The sequence below is a fragment of the Culex pipiens genome, chromosome 3 (genome assembly GCF_016801865.2).
Source record: "Culex pipiens pallens isolate TS chromosome 3, TS_CPP_V2, whole genome shotgun sequence".
NCBI lineage: Eukaryota > Metazoa > Arthropoda > Insecta > Diptera > Culicidae > Culex > Culex pipiens.
The window spans coordinates 56,016,282-56,037,376 of NC_068939.1; the positions used below are offsets into that span (position 1 = coordinate 56,016,282).

A 21,095-nucleotide genomic window follows, 5' to 3' on the forward strand; every position below is an offset into this window, starting at 1 on the left:
CGATTGTCGATGAATTTCCCCGAACAAAATCGACGACCGCATCGAACTGTGCTATGTCCATGTAAACAGTGCACTCCTTCTAACCTCCAAATCGAGTCGGCGTAAAACCTAATTCCAGTGAACCAAAACTGGTTTTGCCTTCCTCACTGAGGTAAGGCTATAATCCTGCTCTAAAAATGAACTTTTTATTAAAAGCTCACAGACCCACCTTCATGTATACATATCGATTCAGTATCGAAAACTGAACAAATGTCTGTGTGTGTGTATGTATGTGTGTGTTTTTTTTTTTTTTTTTTTTTTACAAGGTCGGAATCTGCTATCAGACACCTGAGAATTCATTTCTCAGGTAGTGTGGGGTTGGGAAAACAAAAGAGTTTTCCCGACCCACTAAACCAGTCCTTGAACGCCGTGCCCTTTTCCCCCCGGGACCACCTTTCGGTATAACTTCGGGGGGAGGCGTTGCATTTTCTGCACTAGTGTACTTACAGGATCCATGCCGGGTGCTAGAACCATTTCCTGTTCTACATACATATGAGTCCATGCGAGGGTTTAACCGCGCCCAAGTATCGCGTTGCTTTTGATCGGTTAGTCATATGCAGCCCTCTCCTTGGACCATCGAGACGTGTACCGATTTGGTAGAGCCAACCGTCACGTGTGTGTATGTGTGTGTATGTGTGTGTGTATGTGTGTGTATGTATGTATGTGACCAAAATTCTCACTGAGTTTTCTCAGAACTGGCTGAACCGATTTTGACCAAACCAGTTGCATTCGACTTGGTTTAGGGTCCCATACATCGCTATTGAATTGTTTGAAGTTTCGATTACTAGTTCAAAAGTTATGTATAAAAATGTGTTTTCACATATATCCGGATCTCACTTAAATGTATGTAAACGATGTCCGGATCCATCACCCGACCTATCGTTGGTTAGGTAATTGAAAGACCTTTTCAACGAGTCCACAACATTGAAGATCTGGCAACCCTGTCTCGAGTTATGACCACTTAAGTGATATATTTGTACTTTTTTGATGCCGGATCTCACTTAAATGTATGTAAACGATGTCCGGATCCATCATCCGACATATCGTTGGTTAGGTAATTGAAAGACCTTTCTAACGAGTCCACAACATTGAAGATCTGGCAACCCTGTCTCGAGTTATGACCACTTAAGTGATATATTTGTACTTTTTTGATGCCGGATCTCACTTAAATGTATGTAAACGATGTCCGGATCCATCATCCGACATATCGTTGGTTAGGTAATTAAAAGACCTTTCTAACGAGTCCACAACATTGAAGATCTGGCAACCCTGTCTCGAGTTATGACCACTTAAGTGATAAATTTGTACTTTTTTGATGCCGGATCTCACTTAAATGTATGTAAACGATGTCCGGATCCATCATCCGACATATCGTTGGTTAGGTAATTGAAAGACCTTTCCAACGAGTCCACAACATTGAAGATCTGGCAACCCTGTCTCGAGTTATGACCACTTAAGTGATATATTTGTACTTTTTTGATGCCGGATCTCACTTAAATGTATGTAAACGATGTCCGGATCCATCATCCGACATATCGTTGGTTAGGTAATTGAAAGACCTTTCTAACGAGTCCACAACATTGAAGATCTGGCAACCCTGTCTCGAGTTATGACCACTTAAGTGATATATTTGTACTTTTTTGATGCCGGATCTCACTTAAATGTATGTAAACGATGTCCGGATCCATCATCCGACATATCGTTGGTTAGGTAATTAAAAGACCTTTCCAACGAGTCCACAACATTGAAGATCTGGCAACCCTGTCTCGAGTTATGACCACTTAAGTGAGTTATTTGTACTTTTTTGATGCCGGATCTCACTTAAATGTATGTAAACGATGTCCGGATCCATCATCCGACATATCGTTGGTTAGGTAATTGAAAGACCTTTCCAACGAGTCCACAAAATTGAAGATCTGGCAACCCTGTCTCGAGTTATGACCACTTAAGTGATATATTTGTTCTTTTTTCAATTCAATTCGGTTTTATTAGTGAATAATCATGTTACAATTAGTTCATTCGCAGTACATAACAGAGTTTTGGAGTTCCTTTCAACTGTGTGTTAAATCTCAAATCCATTTTGGAACGATTATTGCTTATGACTAAGAGATTACCAAAAGTAAGAAAAAATTTAGAAAAAACTTACTGAAATTGCAAAGGAAAGGGGATAGAAATAGAAAAAGCTTAAACTAGATCACAGTTTTTTTTATCTATTGTAGATGTGCTTAATCATTAGCTCCCCGAGGGCCAGAAATTGCTCCGCCTTGTTACGGCAGGTCCGGAACCGCGTCATCATCTCACCCGCTAGAGCAAAAAACTCTGGCAAGGTGAATAGATCTTCCCCGGTTACTTCTTGCTGGGCCGCATCACCGCTACCGGCAGCGACCACGCTGGCGAACGATCGCCCCCATCCAGGAGGGAACGCTGAGTTGTTTACGGGAACCGTACGCTGTCCAGCTGCAGGAACGGTTGCGCTCGTATTGCGCTGAGAAGGGTGGGATGCTGCTGCTTTCTTCTTCCTCTTTTCCTGCTCCTCGAGGTACGCCTTGCGCGCGACGCATCCGCGGTAATTACCGGTATGGTTGCCGTCACAGTTGGCGCACTTAATCCGCGCCTTGGTGTGCTCTGCCTTGTCCCCCAAGTCCGCCTTGCACGGCAGTGCACACTTCTCTGAGAGGTGTGTTTCACCACACTTCACGCAGCGGGGCGGGAGGTTGCAGTTCCGCGAGCCGTGGCCGAACTTCTGGCAACGGTGGCATTGCGCTACGTCCATTGGGTTTTTGGAGTAAAACCGCCAGTTTACCCAAAAACCGTCCAACGCCTTAGTCCGTCGCAGGTCTTGGATTTTGACGGTGCCGCGGTCGAAGTACAACAGGTACAAAGTGTGCGTACCTGTGACTGTTGTCTTGCGCGAGAGCACTTTTATCTCCCGTGGCGTTATTCCGGCACCCGAGAGGTGTCCCTTCAGGTCGGCGATTGGGCGGTCTTGGTAGCCCTGCAGGACTACCTTAACCGCGGTCTTCTCAACTGGATCGAATGTGTAGAACTTGAAGTTGCTACACTTCAGTTCTTTCACCACCAGGTCGAAATTCTTTTTGTTGAAAGTAATCACTTGTACTTTCGATTTTCCAATTTTCAGACTATATTGGAGGCCTTCCAGCAACTCGTCAACATCGTCCGCCAACGTATCCAAAACAAAAATTGGAGGTGGTCGCCGTTCCTTCGGAGAATTATCTTTTTTTGTCGTACTACCTTTTTTGCGTGCACGTCCATCGTCGTCGTCGTCGTCGGTAGTGCTGCTACCGTCGGTGTTGTTGTTGTTGGTTTCCTCGTCACTCAGTCTCGCGAACTTGTTACTGGTGGGAATGTTGGCGGATGTTGATGCGCCACCGGTCGACAGATTGCCGGAAGTACCTGAGCGGAGTCTGCTTCTTATAGGGCTGCGATCCTGGACACGGTAATTAGCGTGTAATAACTCCGGATTGAATCCATCAGCGCACACGCTCCCCTGCGCGATGGCGGACGACGCGGCGGCGTTGTTTTGTTTACCTTTTTGCACTCGGCCGGTAGACGAACTTCGCGGGTTTTTCGAGGCCGCACTCGAACTGCCACGGCCACGGCCGGCCTTCGGCATGCTGGTGGAGCAAACTCGCGGGTAATCAAAGTCGATTACGGCGGAAAATTCGAAAAAAACTTTTAGAGCTCTGAGCACTTAACTGCTGCTTGCTCTGGAGGATACACGCATGCCTTGATCTCTATAAAAAGTGTATTGTATCGCTTCGCACGATAATAACGAAATGCACACGCAAAATAATGTTTGACTTCATATCATAATGCTAACGATCAGTATATTGGGAAACTCGTTTTTAAAAAACAAGTGAAGAAGAATTGGTTTCGCTTTAACCACTTCTCAAATATCACTCCAGCAATTCTAAACGAAGTTGTTTGCACGCTGCCCCTCTTGTCACACTCTTTATGGGGGATTCCCTCGACGATTCGCGATCGCGTTTTCATCTTGGCTCTTCTTTCAACCACCATCAACTCGCCGTCCAGTCCGCCCAAGATCGCTCAAAGTTTGCGCATAAACGCGTTCATGTTGTCTCTCTCTTTCGTTCTTGCCTTCCCTGGTTGATAACCTACGGCCTCCCGAGCGGTAGTTATCGCTGGGAATTCCCCGCCGAGTCGCACAAGATCGCGGCCCGGGACGTTGCGATCATTGCTGGTTTAAGTTTTGTGGAAGAAGGTTCGTTTGCTTGACGGTGGAATCATGGGAACAAAGTTGGTGCTGGGATTGTGGTAATTTTAGATAGAATTGGTGATTAACTTGTGCTTAAATGATGTTATTTTGCATTTTAAGGAGTTTACTGTGCGTTGTATCATTAGCATCTTCAAAAGCGATTGTCAGTTGCAAAGATAAAACAACTTGCAGAAACCTAAGGATTATCACCTCGAACAGCAATGAGATTCCGTCTGGATTGGCGCAGCATCGGCAGTCGGCGGAATCGATTGACCTGCATGGAAATTTGATGGAACGGTTTTTCGGTCAAGATGTTGGAACCGCTAGTCAATTAAAAGCACTAAATCTGTCTTACAATCTACTGAAAGATGATCTGCATGCAATTGGTAACCAAGTCCAAGAGATTGATTTGACTTATAATCAGTTGAGATTCGTAATGGTGCCAAGAGGTGTAAGGATATTTCTAGCGATGCGTAACAAACTTTCGCGAGTGACATTTGCAGGCACCATTGTTGAAGAGTTAAATCTTTCCAAAAATCAATTGGATAGAATTCCCGACATCAGTAGGCAATCCAAAATGGTAACACTCGATCTTTCGTGCAATGAAATAAGTGAAGTCAATTTCGATGATTTACCCCGGTCTCTAAGTTACTTGAACTTGGCCAACAACCGTATTTTTCAAACATCTGGCGACAGAATTTTAAGCAGTTTACAATATCTTGATTTGTCCAGCAACATACTTACTATTGTTGACAAATCTTTCAACTCTGTACCAAATGTTAAAGAATTTTACCTTCAGAATAACGAGATTGTAATGATCACGACGGAAAAAACATTTTCCAGCTTAAAAAGCATCGATCTTCGTGAAAACGACTGGGATTGCAATTCGTTGAAAGTATTCATTGAAAGAAACAATGTAAGAAAACTTCCAGACAACCCTAGCTGTAAGTACGGAAGCCTTGGTACAAATGGTCTGTGCTGCATACAATCATCAGCACCTTACGCCGATCGAGTGATTCGGTACAACAAACGTCAACACGAGGCCCTGCAAAACTCTTCAATGCATCAACAACGCGGTCCCAACTGTGCCAACTACAAGCCAAGCCCGTGCGACGGAGACGACAACAAGGTGTACGAGGTTGCCAATGCGGCCGCCAACGATGTTCAATCTTTGGTTGCGCAGGATAAGGAAGCCCTTCAAGGTATCCTCAATCAGCAAAGATACTTGCTTGAAAACAAACAAAATGAAAAGGCTCGTATCGAGAACGAAAACGATCAACTGCAAACAAAGCTGAACGATATGATCGGTTACATTGGAAAGTTGTACCAAGACGATGGGTTTAAAGTTCCAGCAAAACCGGATGAGCAGCTAAAACAGATTTTCACGAAACGTGATGCCGACAATAAGGCCACCCTTGAGCAGGTCATCGAAGAGGAACGGAAGCTGCAAAACCTGCAAGAAGACATTGCCAAGATCGAGGAAGAGCTGCAAGATTTGGATTATCGGAAGGAAAGGCTGTTGGGTGACATCAACGCGCGTAACGCTACGGTAGTTGAGCACGAGAAAAAAATTAAGGAATTGCAGGAAAAGATTGACAAGCGAGGATAAATGTACACTTTTCGTGTGTATGTGAATCGGAAGCATACATATTTTAATAAATTTAATATTTTCATTTCATGAATACAGTCCATTTAATTTTTATTTATTGAAACACATTACTAAACTATATTTTGATGATCCTGAATTGTACAATCCACTTTAGTAGTTAAGGGGTTACATACATGTAGAAAATCTAAATTTTTCATATTTCCGAATATTTATTAAATCCTTTAAAAAGATGAATTCCAATCACTCCTGAAAGTTTCATGAAGATATGTAATGTTTTAAGTGAGTAGAAGACGATTTAAGTTTAAAGTTCTGCCATGCGCAAAGTGGACTGTCAAACTTTGTGAACGTTTTTCTCGGAACACCGAGTTGATTTATTGGTGCCACGATATCTCGAGATTGGATGGACAAATTAGCTGAATTTGGGGTCAAGACATATCCCGTGTGCATGACGAAGCCCGATTTTAAAATTTTGCTTTTTTAAAAAATACAAAAATCAAAAACGGACGATTTTTAATATGAAAAACACAAAAATATTTTTATCTTTTTTTAAAATAAACTTTTTGAAAATCGGCCTTCGTCATGCACACGGGACCGGTTTAATTAGTCTTCACAAAAATTTTGAGCCGATTTGGTCGAAGCAGTGTTGCCATATCGTGGCACCCGTTTTTTGAAACTGCTAACATCCAATAGCTTTAAATCGGCAATGATGCAACCAAATGTCTTCAAATTTATGTTGATAATAGTTAAAAATGTTTATGTTAAAGTCCTGAAAACAAATTTAAAAAAAGTTTGCGTGTGTGCCAATACCAACCCTTGACATGTTTGCCGATTTACATGTATGTAACCCCTTAAGCAACAAAATCATAATCTCTCGCTTACTTTTTCAAAAGGTCCTATGTACATAGGAAAACCACGGTCCATTTTCTGTTTTGAAAAAGTGATCTAAATCTAATCTTATGCCTGCGATTTTTTTGTGGTCGCATGACCGGAATGTCCGGGTGTTTTGAATGAAAAAAAAAGGATAACGATTTTATATTATTTTCGATTAGTTGCAAAAAATTTGTGTATGCAACAATACATGTTCTTCCCCTGTATGATATAACAGTGCTGATAAGAGAGTCCCAAAATATAATTGAAAATGTTTACGGTTGTCGCGCTCGGACATGTGTCAAACACGTTCTGAAATCCCTTTGGTCAATTGTCGCACTTACATCAATTTTCAGGCTGTGTCAAGATAGCACGACAAGATTGAAACTTTTTTCATTTGAAGAGTGACAACAATGCTGAATACCTCAGGATTGAAATCGAATTTTGGGGATCTGTGAAGGTCAAAAGGTGAGGCATTGTGAGCTACTCAAAATTGCGTTATTAACTTAATTTGACACGAAATGCACCTTCGACAAGTTATCATGACGACAATGAAATCATATAATAACGTTAGAATGTAACAACATTGGTAATCTTTGCGGGCATTTCAGGGCATGATCCCTGAGAGGAAAATGTTAATGTTTTGAGCGGCGGTGTTATAAATTCTGTAACATTTTAATTAGTGGACGAATCTTTTCGCGCTCTTCGGCAAAGTTGTTCCTGGGAACACGGACTATGAGTTCATAAGGTTTTAAAAAAATGCAAAAAATCGTTTAGGGGCTTGAAACTGGCAAAAACCAAAACGCACTGATTTTACGGGTTAAATCCCATTTAAAATTCAAAGTCAAAGCGCCAGGTCCTGTCGCAACCAATAAAGCTCATATTTGGGATGGGATTTGGGCTCAGTACACCTAAGGGATCATGCCCTGAAATACCCTCAAAAATGACCCATTTTTTTACATCTTAATGATACGTTTAACTACACAAAGATTATTTGAGCACGATTTTTCGAACTATTGTTCGGTTCAGGAAGAATTATTTTTTTTTATTTATTGTATAACTCAACAGCATCATTCAAAACATGAGTGCATTTCAGATATTTAAAAGAACATCATGAATAAAACCTTGTTTGCAGCAACATTTGAATTTTCATTCCACAATACTAAATTTTTGCGCAGAAGTTAATGATTCATTTGAATAGACAAATGAGCAGTTCTCTACGGAATTGGTCTTTTTTCTTTAATTTTAATTTTTGTATTTTTTAATCCGGCTGAAACTTTTTTGGTGCCTTCGGTATGCCCAAAGAAGCCATTTTGCATCATTAGTTCATTCATATAATTTTCCATACAAATTTGGCAGCTGTCCATACAAAAATGATTTGTGAAAATTCAAAAATCTGTATCTTTTGAAGAATTTTTTGATCGATTTGGTGTCTTCGGCAAAGTTGTAGGTATGGATATGAACTACACTGAAAAAAAATGATACACGGTAAAAAAATTTTGGTGATTTTTAATTTCACTATTTGTCACTAAAACTTGATTTGCAAAAAAACACTATTTTTTTTTTTTTTTTATTTTTTGATATGTTTTAGAGGACATTAAATGCAAACTTTTCAGAAATTTCCAGAATGGGCAAAAAATCTTCGACCGAGTTATGATTTTTTGAATCAAAACAGATTTTTTCTAAAAAATCAAAATATCGGTCGCAAAAATTTTTCAACATCAGTTTTCGAAGTAAAATCGAATTTGCAATCAAGAAGTACTGTAGTCAATTTTTGATAAAGTGCACCGTTTTCAAGTTATAGCCATTTTTAGGTATCTTTTTTGAAAATAGTCGCAGTTTTTCATTTTTTTAAATTAGTGCCCAGGTTTGCCCACCCTTGAAAAAAAATATTTTTTAAATTTAAGGGCGTAATATTGAATGTTTGGACCGTTTGAAATGTTAGTCTTGATTAAACATTTTGAAAATATTTTTTTCGAATAGATCGGAAAATTTCACGAATGTTTCATGTTTTAACATTGAAAATCGGACCATTAGTTGCTGAGATATCGCATTAGAAAATGGTGGGTTGTTTGGGTGAGACTTAGAAAATATCAATTTTCCTGTTTTTTAACCTTTGCATGGCAATATCTCAGTAACTATGGGTCGTATCAACAAAGTTCAATAAAGCAAAATGTAGAGAATTTTCTCAGCTTTTCAAAAATATTTTTTTCGAGGGTGGGCAAACATGGGCACTAATTTTAAAGTATTTTCAAAAAAGTTACCTTAAAATGGCTATAACTTGAAAACGGTGCACTTTATCAAAAATTGACTAAAGTACTTCTTGATTGCAACTTCGATTTTACATCGAAAACTGATGTTGAAAAATTTTTGCGACCAATATTTCGAATTTGCGAAAAAAATCTGTAATGATTCAAAAAATTATAACTTTGTCAAACATTTTTTGCCCATTCTGGAAATTTCTGAAAAGTTGGCATTTGATGTCCTCTAAAACATATATAAAAAAATAGTGTTATTTTGCAAATCAAGTTTTAGTGACAAAAAGTGAAATTAAAAATTACCAGAAATTTTTTTTACCGTGTATCATTTTTTTTCAGTGTAGTCCATATCCATACCTACAACTTTGCCCAAGACACCAAGTCGATCAAAAAATTCCTTCAAAAGATACAGATTTTTGAATTTTCACATATCATTTTTGTATGGACAGCTGCCAAATTTGCATGGAAAATTATATGAACAAACTAATGATGCAAAATGGCTTCTTTGGGCATACCGAAGGCACCAAAAAAGTTTCAGTGGATAAAAAAATAAAAAAAAAATCGAATGACCAAAATCTCAGAGAATTGCTCAAATGCCATTACTGTACCAAGAAATTATTCCAACTCTCCACAAACGACCAAAACCATCCAACCTCCTAATGTCGTTGCAAGAACAAATCTCGGGCGTACCGCAGGAAACAAAACGAACCACCCATCGAAAGCAGTATTTTATGCTTTAGCTGCTTTATTTTCCTTCGCGCGAGGGAAAGGGAGGAAAATGTTGTGTACATTTTCCAACAATATAATATTTTTATTACTTCACACACAGACAATGGCAGCGTCAGCTTTCGTCAGCGTTGTGGTGGTGTACGTGTGCTCTTGAGCTTTTCTCCCTGACCTGACCAGCACACTTTTCCCCAGCTTTCCGCTTTCTGTGTTTACTCGGTCCATTACGTATTGGAAAGCTTAATTCAAAAGCGTGGATGTCCTTCCCGTCACACCTACTTCATCCCACCACGATCCAGTGTTGGAATGGCTTTGGTGGTGGTGGGCAAGGACGCGGTGTGTTGTATCACCAACCAACCACACCACCAACACAACCCGGTCCGGTTCTGCTGATGGTGAGGTCTAATTTCATTTTTATTGATTTTCTCATTAATATCAGCGGGCGAAGACGAGCTGAGTGATTTTTGAGTTGAAGGGGGTGTGGGACAAGGAAATCTTTTCTCGTTTACTTTTCGTTGGGTGGTTTTGTTCTTTCGATTGGATTAAATTTGAACAGATTTTTGTTTGAGGAAAATTAAGATTATCTGTTTCATTTATACTTTGTAAATGAAAACCAGTAGTACTTTGGTGCTAAGAAATCTGAAGTATTTTGTTGCAAAGCTTGCGTAAGAGAGTTGTAGAACCTGATAATGTATTTTACCTTAAAAAATGTTCTATCGGTGGGTGTTTGACTTGCTGTTCGCAATGTTCGAACTGCTTGTGGTTTGGGCATGGTGGAAGGAACTGTTTCATCAAGAGTCGTTGTGCAACCTGCGGAGGTGAGCACAAAACTCAAGCTTGCAACACAACCAACGAGAACATCGAAGCTAAATGCTTCAGTTGCGGTAGCGACCATTCGACCAAGAATCGGAGCTGCCCAAAACGTGCTGAGTTTGTAAAAATTCGGCAGCAAGCGACGACGAGGCACCAACCAAATCGTCGCAAAACACCACCAGCATTCACGGACGTGGATTCTCCTACTTTGGCGTCACCAGGAGCGGGATCTGCTCGAGTGGTTCCAAATCTACAGCCATTGCCGTTGAATCAGCGGCAAAAAGTTGCACCTCCAGGCTTCAGTCAACAACCGAGGGAAAATCAACCAGCATCAACGAATAATGGCAGTAGTGACTTGTTTTCACCACAAGAACTTCTGAACATTTTCAGAGAGATGACTACAACACTGCGTGGGTGCAAAACTCGCCAGGAACAAGTAAGAACGCCTGGAGGATTTATCTTGAAATACAGTTCGTAGTTTACTCGTTCTAATGATGTTGAATATTTCAATGAATGTATTTTTTTAGTTTTAATTTGGGATTAGCTGTTTAAGTGTTTTTTTTTTCTTTTTTACCCTAATGTATTCGATTCAGTGCAAAAATGTAAAACAATTTAAAATAAATTAATGAATAAGAACAGTTATTAACAAAACGAAAAATACAACAAAAATGAAGAGCATTATGCCACACCACTAAGCATGTAGAAGAAATGTAATTATTATAAGAAAGTTCAATAAAGACATATTTAATTTGGATTTAAAAAAAGCCCAAATAAAGATAATTTTATGGTATAATGAGTTTCTTGAACACAGTAGTACTTCACGGCGTCTTTTTCAGGGGGGTAGTATTTTTTGAGATATAGCAAGAAAACTGTCATATACATATGAAAGTGTGGAACATCCCCGTTCATTTGCGGGGCGAACGAAAATCTTTGGTCGGGAAAAATCAAAGTTATCCTCATTTGAAGTTTTTTGTCTTTTTTCCTATGGAGCGAAATTTCGTCTATTTCAATTTAGTATTGTTATAAGTCTACATAGACATGATTTATGGTTCAGATCATATCATTTCTTATGGGAAATGATGCAAGGAACATTTTTCCTGAAGCACGCAAAGTGATTGAAAATAAGGGAAAAAAGTTATAAAGGTTTTATTGAAAATTTGGGAGATTTTCTGATAAAATTGCACACCCCTTTCCCAAAAACCGCAATGTTTTTGATATTCAGATCATTATTTCGATGAATTCTTTTTTGAGAAATGTTTCTGGGCCCATTGAGTATACAAATCACTACAGAAAAGTGTAATTGGTTGGGTTTATGCTCAACTGTAGGTCACATTTATGAATTTTGGATTTCAACCGAAACAACATATTTTTGTGTGTTTTGGTTATAAAATGTACCGTTTGCATTAAATTTTCACTTTTTTTGTTTGTACATGGTCCACATGATATTTTTTTTATCTAATTGAGACATGCAGTGTAAATACAATCACAGGGTTTCTATTTCTATGCCTTTTGTTAATTTGTATTTCCATTTGGGCTATATTATTTGTATTGAAACTACAGAGTTGAACTTGCAATTATTGGTAATAACATAAATATTGCGTAAAAATTAAGTTTAAATGTATGTAAATCTAATAATTTTATCTCAAATAATTGAGCTTAACATACTAAACAAGTATGGCATTCAAATTTGAAACAACGAACAATACAACAATTAAATTGTTTTGCTAAAAAACACACAAATAATTGATCTTTTTATTTACAGTGGCAGTGCGTGGCCGAATGGTTACGCTGTCCGCTTTGTAAGCGGATGATTCTGGGTTCGATTCCCATCTGCTCCAACCTTCCATCGGATGAGGAAGTAAAATGTCGGTCCCGGCCTTGGTTGTTAGGCCGTTAAGTCATTCCAGGTGTAGGAGTTCTCTCCATGCCATAAGTACAAACAACACACCAAACCAAGCCTACTCCGGTGGAATCGCTGGCGGCGCAATCCAAAAATCGTCAGTTCAAACACTAGGGTGGAAGGTTCCTTGGAGTAGAAAGAGGTTTGGGTGCTCTCCCCATTCAAGCCTTCGGACTCCTAGGTTCGAGCAGAAACTTGCAATAGAGACCACAAAAGACCTGGGGTTCGTTAATGTGGATGGTTTGATTTGATTTTGATTTACAATATTATCACCTGACCTCAAAATAAGTACGAGATCTCTTGTGAGTTTTAATAAAACTAATAAAAATGTCAAAATCTAATAAAAAAATAAATAAAAATTTTATAACAAAAACACACAAAAATATGTTGTTTCGGTTGAAATCCAAAATTCATAAATGTGACCCACAGTTGAGCATAAACCCAACCAATTACACTTTTCTGTTGTGATTTGTATACTCAATGGGCCCAGAAACATTTCTCAAAAAAGAATGCATCAAAATAATGATCTGAATATCAAAAACATTGCGATTTTTGGGAAAGGGGTGTGCAATTTTATCAGAAAATCTCCCAAATTTCCAAAAAAACCTTTATAACTTTTTTCCCTTATTTTCAATCACTTTGCGTGCTTCAGGAAAAATGTTCCTTGCATCATTTCCCATAAGAAATGATATGATCTGAACCATAAATCATGTCTATGTAGACTTATAACAATACTAATAGACGAAATTTCACCCCATAGGAAAAAAAAGTAAAAAAACTTCAAATAAGGATAACTTTGATTTTTCCCGACCAAAGATTTTCGTTCGCCCCGCAAATGAACGGGGGTGTTCCACACTTTCATATGTATATGACAGTTTTCTTGCTATTTCTCAAAAAATACTACCCCCCTGAAAAAGACGCCGTGACTTATAAATCTAAAGTTTAATTTTTAGGTTTAAAAACCCTTTTAATTTTGCAAAAGTTATACCTTTTGGTCCGATTTTGACAGAAGTACTATTTTTCAGTGATTTTGAATCTATACTATTAGGAATTAAGGTTACCCAACGTGTTTGAATTTTTTTTATACCAAAATGGTTACAAAGGTAATTGGCTAGGCTAAACACTAGTGAAATGGTTTCAAAGATTTCGTATACCTGAAGTTTTGTAAACCTTACTTTGTAAATTTCAAATATTAGATCAAAATGGTCAAAGAGTGACTTTTCTTAATAACTTACAAAAAACTATTTTTTTTCACTTTATTTTTGCAAGCGCATAAAATTTGACCTAAATCAAGACGAAGCCCCAGAAATGAGCTTTTCAGGTAAAAAATAAGATTCAAAAAGACCAGTGCGTACCTTTGCCCCGTACTACTGTAATGAGTAGAATTGAGGCAAAAAAGTCCAGCATAAGCATAAGCATAGGTGCCCAACCGCAGTTGCTACTCCGTTATTGACCAGGACCTCCAGAAGTTACATCCACGAGCCGTGGAAGATGAGTGGGTGCTATCTTTCCTCGCTTCGCAACTTCTCAAAGGCCCCTATCATACTGATCATTACCGGCGCCGGCCACGACCAGTGGTAGGGTCACGGGGAAGTGGATGGGAATGTTAGTCCGATACTTGAGTGATAGAGACCGCCCAATCGACTGCTTCTCCGACAAAGTATCACATGAGTTTTGAGGGGGTTAGTAGATGGGTATGAGGTCAGGATTCACGAGTGGCAGTGATGTGACCATGAGCATTTTGTTTATCAGTTGATAATTTGAAATCTGAAGTAGCCGGCTGCGGAAAGATAAATAATTTTCTGTTAATTCACACATAACCGGACAAAGTTGTCTTGACTGTTTTTTTTCTGAGATTTTGTAGTTCGAGTATATTTGATATTTAAACAAATGCACAAATTAGAGCGTCCAATTTCCCGTCCCGGGAAAAAATTTCCCGGGATTTCCCGGAAAAAAATATTTTCCGTTTCCCGGTAATTTTGTAAATTTCCCAGGAATTCCCGAAATACAAACAGAAGTATACATTTTCCAACCTTTTTGGCACCAATGTTTTGAAATTATACAAAAAATAATAATTGGAAAACCTGATTTGATTTTATTTATTTCCATCTACTGTTCATATTGAACTAATAAGCTTGTCTGTAAATTTCATGTCAAGGTTTAATTCAGATAATATTTATTTCTGAAGCATTCACAACTAGGAATATTGTTTGCTTATATGTTGGACCACAAAACATTCGCTGTTATGGAATGAATATAAACTATTCTGTTTTTGACAACCTTTTTAAATGGTTTTTTGTAATATCATTTGAAAATAAGATATTTACATCTTCCGGCCAAGATCAACATTGAGATTTGTTTGACTTTTTTTACCTTGAACAAGTTGGATGGAAATTGAACTGATATGTATAATTAATTTTGTTAAAAAAGGTTTGTGTGAGAAGAATTTGTTTCTAAGTATTCGAGAAATTACAGATTGAAGTTATAAATTTATGAAGCACGTGAGCTACAAAGGGCGTAAGAGGGTTATATATGCAAAATATCGTTGAATTTCAACCACTTTTAAATGCTCAAAATTATTTCAATCTAATTAATTTATTGGGCTGAATACCATACAACTAGAACCATATAATAAAGCAATGAAAACCATTAAAAAACAACTTTGTATCATATGAAATTTACCCAAAGAATGCAACTATATTTCAAAAACTCGCTCCAAATATTTGAAAACTTTGAGTTGTGATTTCATGAAATAGTGTTTCAAGTTAAAAAGCGCTAGAAATTAGATTTTTAAGGTAAATTCAATGATTATTTATTTATTCACAAGTTGATTTTTTTAGTTTTTTTTTTAACTTTATAATCACTGAGACAAATTTAAAAGCAATTTTATGTTTTTGGAGCATACATTTTCACTATCCAAACACTTTGATTTCAAAAAAAAAAACCTGAACAAAAATACTAATAATATTTTCTTTCATTTGGGACGATTTATGAGATTTAAAAATTAGAAAGTTTATATAATTAGAAAAAAAAGTTTAGAATTTAGAATAATTTTCGTTAAATTTCAAATTTCCTGGGAATTCCCGGGATTTCCCGGGAAATTTGTTGAAAATTTCCCGTTTCCCGGGAATTTTGTAACCCCGGGAAATTGGACGCCCTAGCACAAATGCAAAAGACATTCACAGCCTCTTTTCCAGTCATTTCAAAAAATAATCACTGGTCCATATCTCAGTTGTGGAAAGGTATTTCACACTTGTAATGCTTAAACAACGAAATAAATGAAATAAAACGAGTTATCTGCCCATGATCGCATAAATGTCCCATATGCATTTCCATCGATTTTGAGTTAATGATGTAGTTTGGTTCAAAATCGTGTGCTCTTTCAGAAAAGCATATAACATCCAGTACTTTGTTCTAGAAATCAGGAGGAAATCCAGTTTTTTCACGAAAACTTAACACGTAGCCTTATGTGTGGGACAAACTTCAAATGCGTTTTTCTCAGCATGCTGTTTTTGCATATGGGACATATATGCGAACATGGGCAGTTATGACCATTCAACGAAAAAAAAGTTACCAGTTTTTTATTTTTTTTGGTTTTGTATAGTTTTCCTATCCTTATTGACAAATTTATCAAAGCAAATTAAATAAAATAAATTACTTTTTTCTTGAATCTTTTAAAGTTGTTGTACTGATGCTTTTTTTCCATACAAAATTTTCATTGCAAAAAAGTAAAACATTTAACAAAATTAAAAGACTTTACAATCATTTCTCAATGGTTTCTTCAGTTTCTTCAGATTATTTGTTATTTTACCGATCCCAAATTTATGTTCAGTGTACAAAACCTCCAATTTTATCTTATCGTGCTGGCTGTAATAAAAACACCATAGTGCAAATTATTCCGCACAAAAGCGTTCGCAACGCGATGGTTGATGGCTCACTTCTATAATTTATAGTTCTGTCACGAGCTCCTCCCACTCTCGCTGAACAGTATCGATAATAACTCCGTTTAACTGGCATCCTTGCCTGGCAGGCAGGCCAGGCAATGGTAAAAGTGCTACTTAGCGGATCCATTTGTTCGTAAAACTGCCATCGGCACACTGCCGATCCATAAATGTGGGGAGGTATTTATTGTCCCGATGGTGGTTTCTAAAGTGCAACATTACGATCCGATGGTCGCACTGCTGCTGAGGTTGCCATCTTCCGACTCTCAATCTCAAGCTGAGTGACTTAAGTAGGTATGCTGCTGCTCAGTTATGCTGTGGCATTGAGTTTCTGTTTGGTTGGCTGCACGGTAATAAATGATGATGATGGTTATGACGATGACGGCGACAGTATTATTGATGGTGTTTCGGAGAGCAGAACATGAGTTTATATTTTCCCAACTTCTTGCAGCTAAAGTTGGTGTTGGACTTGAGCTTAAAATGATTTCCGTGAATTTCACGGAAGAGTTGGTGCAATACACTAAACTCGATCGCTGCAAAAAGGAAAATACGCACATTTTTGGCTTCCCGAAATATGACGAGCGAGTTCTTGTTGAGCTCAACGAAGCGAAATCTTCGTCTTTCCGGCTACGAAGGCAAGATAAATTCGTGGAATCGTTGGTTCGTTAAGCTTAACGCGTAGTCACGAAGATTTCCTCGCAAAAGGCAAATGTTGTCAAAGGAACTGCGTTCATGGAAAGGGGAGGACATCCTTTTTCATCGTTGAGTAACTTCTTGATCTATCCAAATTATTATTATCCTTGAAGAGTAGAAAGCGTTTACTTTTAAATATCCCCTCAACTGAGACTGGAATTGTGTTTATTCGATTCCAAGATAAGTGACTCTGTAAAAATGTCATATTTTTATGGAATTTAATTGCTAAAACTCATGATCTTGAAAAAGTAATGATCGAAACAGTAGTATTTCACCAACTTCTACCCAAAACAGCTTTCCCGCACAACACAAGTTCGCGTCTGCCACGTTGATTAAATCGATTATGCACAACCACAAACCAGCGTCGACGATCTCGGGAAATCCCAAGTCAAAGCTCATTACAGCATCATTATCTACACACCGCCGTTTGGCTACTGCCGGTGCTCCTCGTCATCAAATGTCCCGAAAAATTCAGGTTTATTTTTTCGCCGCCACCGTTCAGAGGAACGCGAAAGGTTCGGAATTTAATGAATATTTATTACACCCTCATTTTCATCCACTTTCACCGGCTGATCCTTTCGGGGATGTTTTCGTGAAACGTGAGTTTTGGGGAAAAACGTCAAGTTGAGTGTTCTGGTTGAGTGAATTTAGCAGAAAGAAGGCAGAAAAAAGCATGACAATTTGTGGGACGACGGTTCTGTCGGGAACATCAAGGCCAGGGGAGCTTTCACCTTAAATCGGTTGTCTATGTCGATGATGGCGTTCTGGGGCAGGGGTGCTCAATGCTTTTTTTTAATTGTAAGTATTGTTTAAATGTTAATTGATAGAAATCTTTTAGATACTTTGAAATTGTTTGTCACGAAATCTTTGTAGTTTATAAATCTGAAATTTTAATGAAATATTTAAAGATTAAAGATTCGTTTAATAAACCACAAGGCCTTCAAATACGAAATGAGAAAAAAAGAAATTATGTTCGTGACAAGATTTTTTTTAAATATATTGGTAACTTTAATCCATACCCTTATAGAGCAAAACTAAGGCTACCAACTCTTGCTGATCAAAAATCCGTATCCGAGTTTTTTTTTATTGAAAATTTCCTATGACATGTGAAACGAAACACAACAGTTTATAGGACCTTTAAAAAAACTTTAGATTTGATTCAAATGTTCAAATGTTTTTACAAGTTTTTGAAAGGCTTTGAAAATGGATAAATATATCTAGTAAGGAATTTCTAAAAGAACAATTCTAGTGTTTTTTTAAAAGGTCCTATCAACATATGAAAGACAATAGTTCAAAAACTCTAGAATTATTGATAATCAAATTTAAATTGAGGAAACCCCAGAAAACTCTCCCTTTTTAAATCAAACTCTCAGAAAAATAAAAATTTCTAGTTTACAAAAGCTTCGACCAAATCAAAAAAGCAAAGCAATCCACTTTTACGACCCCCGGGACTTTTGTGGTCTCTGTTGCAAGTTTCTGCTGATTTCTAGGCATCCGAAGGTTTTGTGTGGTGAGTCACCCAAAACCTCTTTTACGCAAATCAAAAAAGCAATTCAATCATTAAAAAGTCGTATCATGCGTAAAATTCCCTACAAAAATTCCGGCCTGTTGAAAATCCGCGAAGAGGTTCGTAAATCCGTATGGTAAGGAAAAAATCCGTACAGTTGGTAGCCGTAAGAGCGAGTCCATGAACAGGGCATACCCCTTTGTATAGGATGTCGTTTGGACCTCACCAATCTGCCTGAAATTTTCAGGGGTCGTTTGTACATATTAAACTAGCATCTGGCCAAAATATGAGCACTCTAGGTCAACGGGAAGTGGGGCAAATCGGGACACAAATTTGATGGTTCAAAAACTTCAAAAATCATTTTTAAAAGGGTGAAAATGCATGAAAATAAACTTTTTTTATGCATGTTTCTATTGTGAAATTGTCTCAGAAACACGATTATGATAAAATTATCACCAGAATATGGGATCTGAAGGGTCCCCGAGCAAAAATATAGAACCATAAAATTCACTAAAAGTAAAAGTGTTTATATAATATGTTAAACTGCCTTACCCAAAGCGTTCTCAGTCTCAGATGGTAGTCCCAGATGTCCCCTACAAGCTGCAGGTCGAACCGAGTTGATATCTGGATGGAACTCTTTTTTATTTGAGTTTGAAAATTATGCTATTTTTTCTCTAAAATGCCAATGACTCCCTTTAAATTTTACCAGTTGGGATGCTCTACCATGCCTTTTGTTGCATTTTTCAAGTCCTTTCAGATGCACTTTGAATTTTGAAATTAAATTGAATTTTGCCTAAGTTATAGCCTTTTAAAGATTTTTGACGTTTTTGATTCTTCAAACTTTGTGTCCCGATTTGCCCCCCTTCCCGTTGACCTAGAGTGCTCATATTTTGACCAGATGCTAGTTTAATATGTACAAACAACCCCTGAAATTTTCAGACAGATTGGTGAGGTCGATGCGAGATGGGTATGCTTTGCTCATGGACTCGCTCTTAAGCAAAACTAATTTTGTCATTTAACATATTAAATCAACCCTCTTTTTTAATAAATAAAAAATCGGATTCCTTCCAATTAAACAAAATCATTCCTCAATGACTATTTTTGTTGAAGTTCAGCCCGATTCCTCGAAATCTTTGCAATGTCCCAACCTTGTGGCCTTGTAAAACAAATGACTTGAAAGTCAATTTTCGAAAAATAGCACAATCCCCACCCACGTGTTCACGTGCATTACGGTGTGTGTGTGTGTGTGTGTGTGTGTGTATGTGTGTGGTAGCTGGACTGGACACGGCTCGGTGTCTACACCGGTTATAATCTGTACAAAACAAAGCCCGAGTCCGAGCAATCGATTGTTTCCGATTAATATTTGAACAGTCCTGGGACACGGCCATGGCACTTTCCTTGCTGCAGGTTGGGCTGCGGAGCAGGTCGATGGCAGTGTAGCAGCATTTGTACTTTACAATATTGTGTAGAGCTGCCTTGTGGGTTGGCCAAGTTTACATTGCTTGTGAGGGGTGGGAGGGTGAATCTACGGGCAACAGGTTCACTTGAGGTGGCAGGGCACAGTTCCAGGATTTGACACCAACTAACTTGGGCGAGGTTATGCATTTGCCCTGGGTTAACTATGACGTTCCGTGACGTGGCGTGATGGACATCAATCCGTGCGTGTTAATTGATAGATTCGTGCTGGCTGAAAATGATTGGTTATGACATATATTTTAGGATTTATTTTGAAACATTTTAATTTTTTATTTCATTTCAAAGCTTATTATCGAAATCAAAAATGATCAATTCATTCATTGAATCATCAAATTTTATATCTCTTTGATTGCCGTTAAAACGCTTTCATTCTGACTCATAATGGCATTCCACAAGTTGCTTCATAAAGCCGTTGACTGCATGCCGACAGCTAGAAACACGATTCGCTCACTTTTATTGAACATTTGCCAAAAAAGACCTCCTCCCAACTGTGCGATCCAAACGGTTCTCTGAACGCTTCAGGCGCGCCAAATGGCACCCAAAACACACCCCTTTCCCACCCAACTCAACCCCCTTGACACGGCACCACCTTTCACGTCCGGCTGCCGAGCAAATAATAAAATTTATTAATTTGATTCAACATGTGATTTCCACACATTATTAAGCGATTTATTTTTGCGGCACGACAGCGAAAAATCCTCACCTTACCTCACCACGTTACCGCCGGTGATGTTTTACGCGGAAAACAGAGTCATTTGGTGCAGACCCCAGTCCGCCGCACAAACTCTTTCCTCTTGACAATGTGCATTTGAGTTGGGTTGCAATTTTCCTCGCTTGATGGTAACGTCATGATTCGAATTCCCGGACGCTTCGAAACCCGGACACTTCAACTTGTTTTATAAATTATTTGGATATAAGTTCGCATTATGAATGTCAAAACTGTGTTATTTGATGAATTCTAACTTCAACTTTCATTTAAAGTTTGTTTGAACGCTGTAGTTAATGCCAAAACAATTAAATTAAATAAAA

General features: G+C 38.1%; 2 protein-coding genes across 23 annotated transcripts in view; both read left to right on the top strand.

The window, feature by feature from the left end:
* The window catches only part of LOC120428611 (potassium voltage-gated channel subfamily KQT member 1), a 404,586-nt gene that overhangs the window by 24,659 nt on the left and 358,832 nt on the right, over positions 1-21,095 (top strand). The window lies entirely within an intron of this gene.
* LOC120420369 (decorin-like) lies at positions 4,185-5,958 on the top strand. The gene is made up of 2 exons (XM_039583369.2): positions 4,185-4,335; positions 4,397-5,958. Exons 1-2 carry the CDS (start codon positions 4,307-4,309, stop codon positions 5,883-5,885), a joined length of 1,518 nt encoding a protein of 505 aa, XP_039439303.1. The 5' UTR covers positions 4,185-4,306; the 3' UTR covers positions 5,886-5,958.

What these genes read in the sequence shown, in the direction of transcription:
- LOC120420369 (XM_039583369.2), top strand. Translation starts at nt 4,307, where the DNA reads ATGGGAACAAAGTTGGTGCTGGGATTGTG. An exon ending in AAGTTGGTGCTGGGATTGTG is followed by an intron (nt 4,336 to 4,396) that starts GTAATTTTAGAT and finishes TTGCATTTTAAG; the next exon opens with GAGTTTACTGTGCGTTGTAT.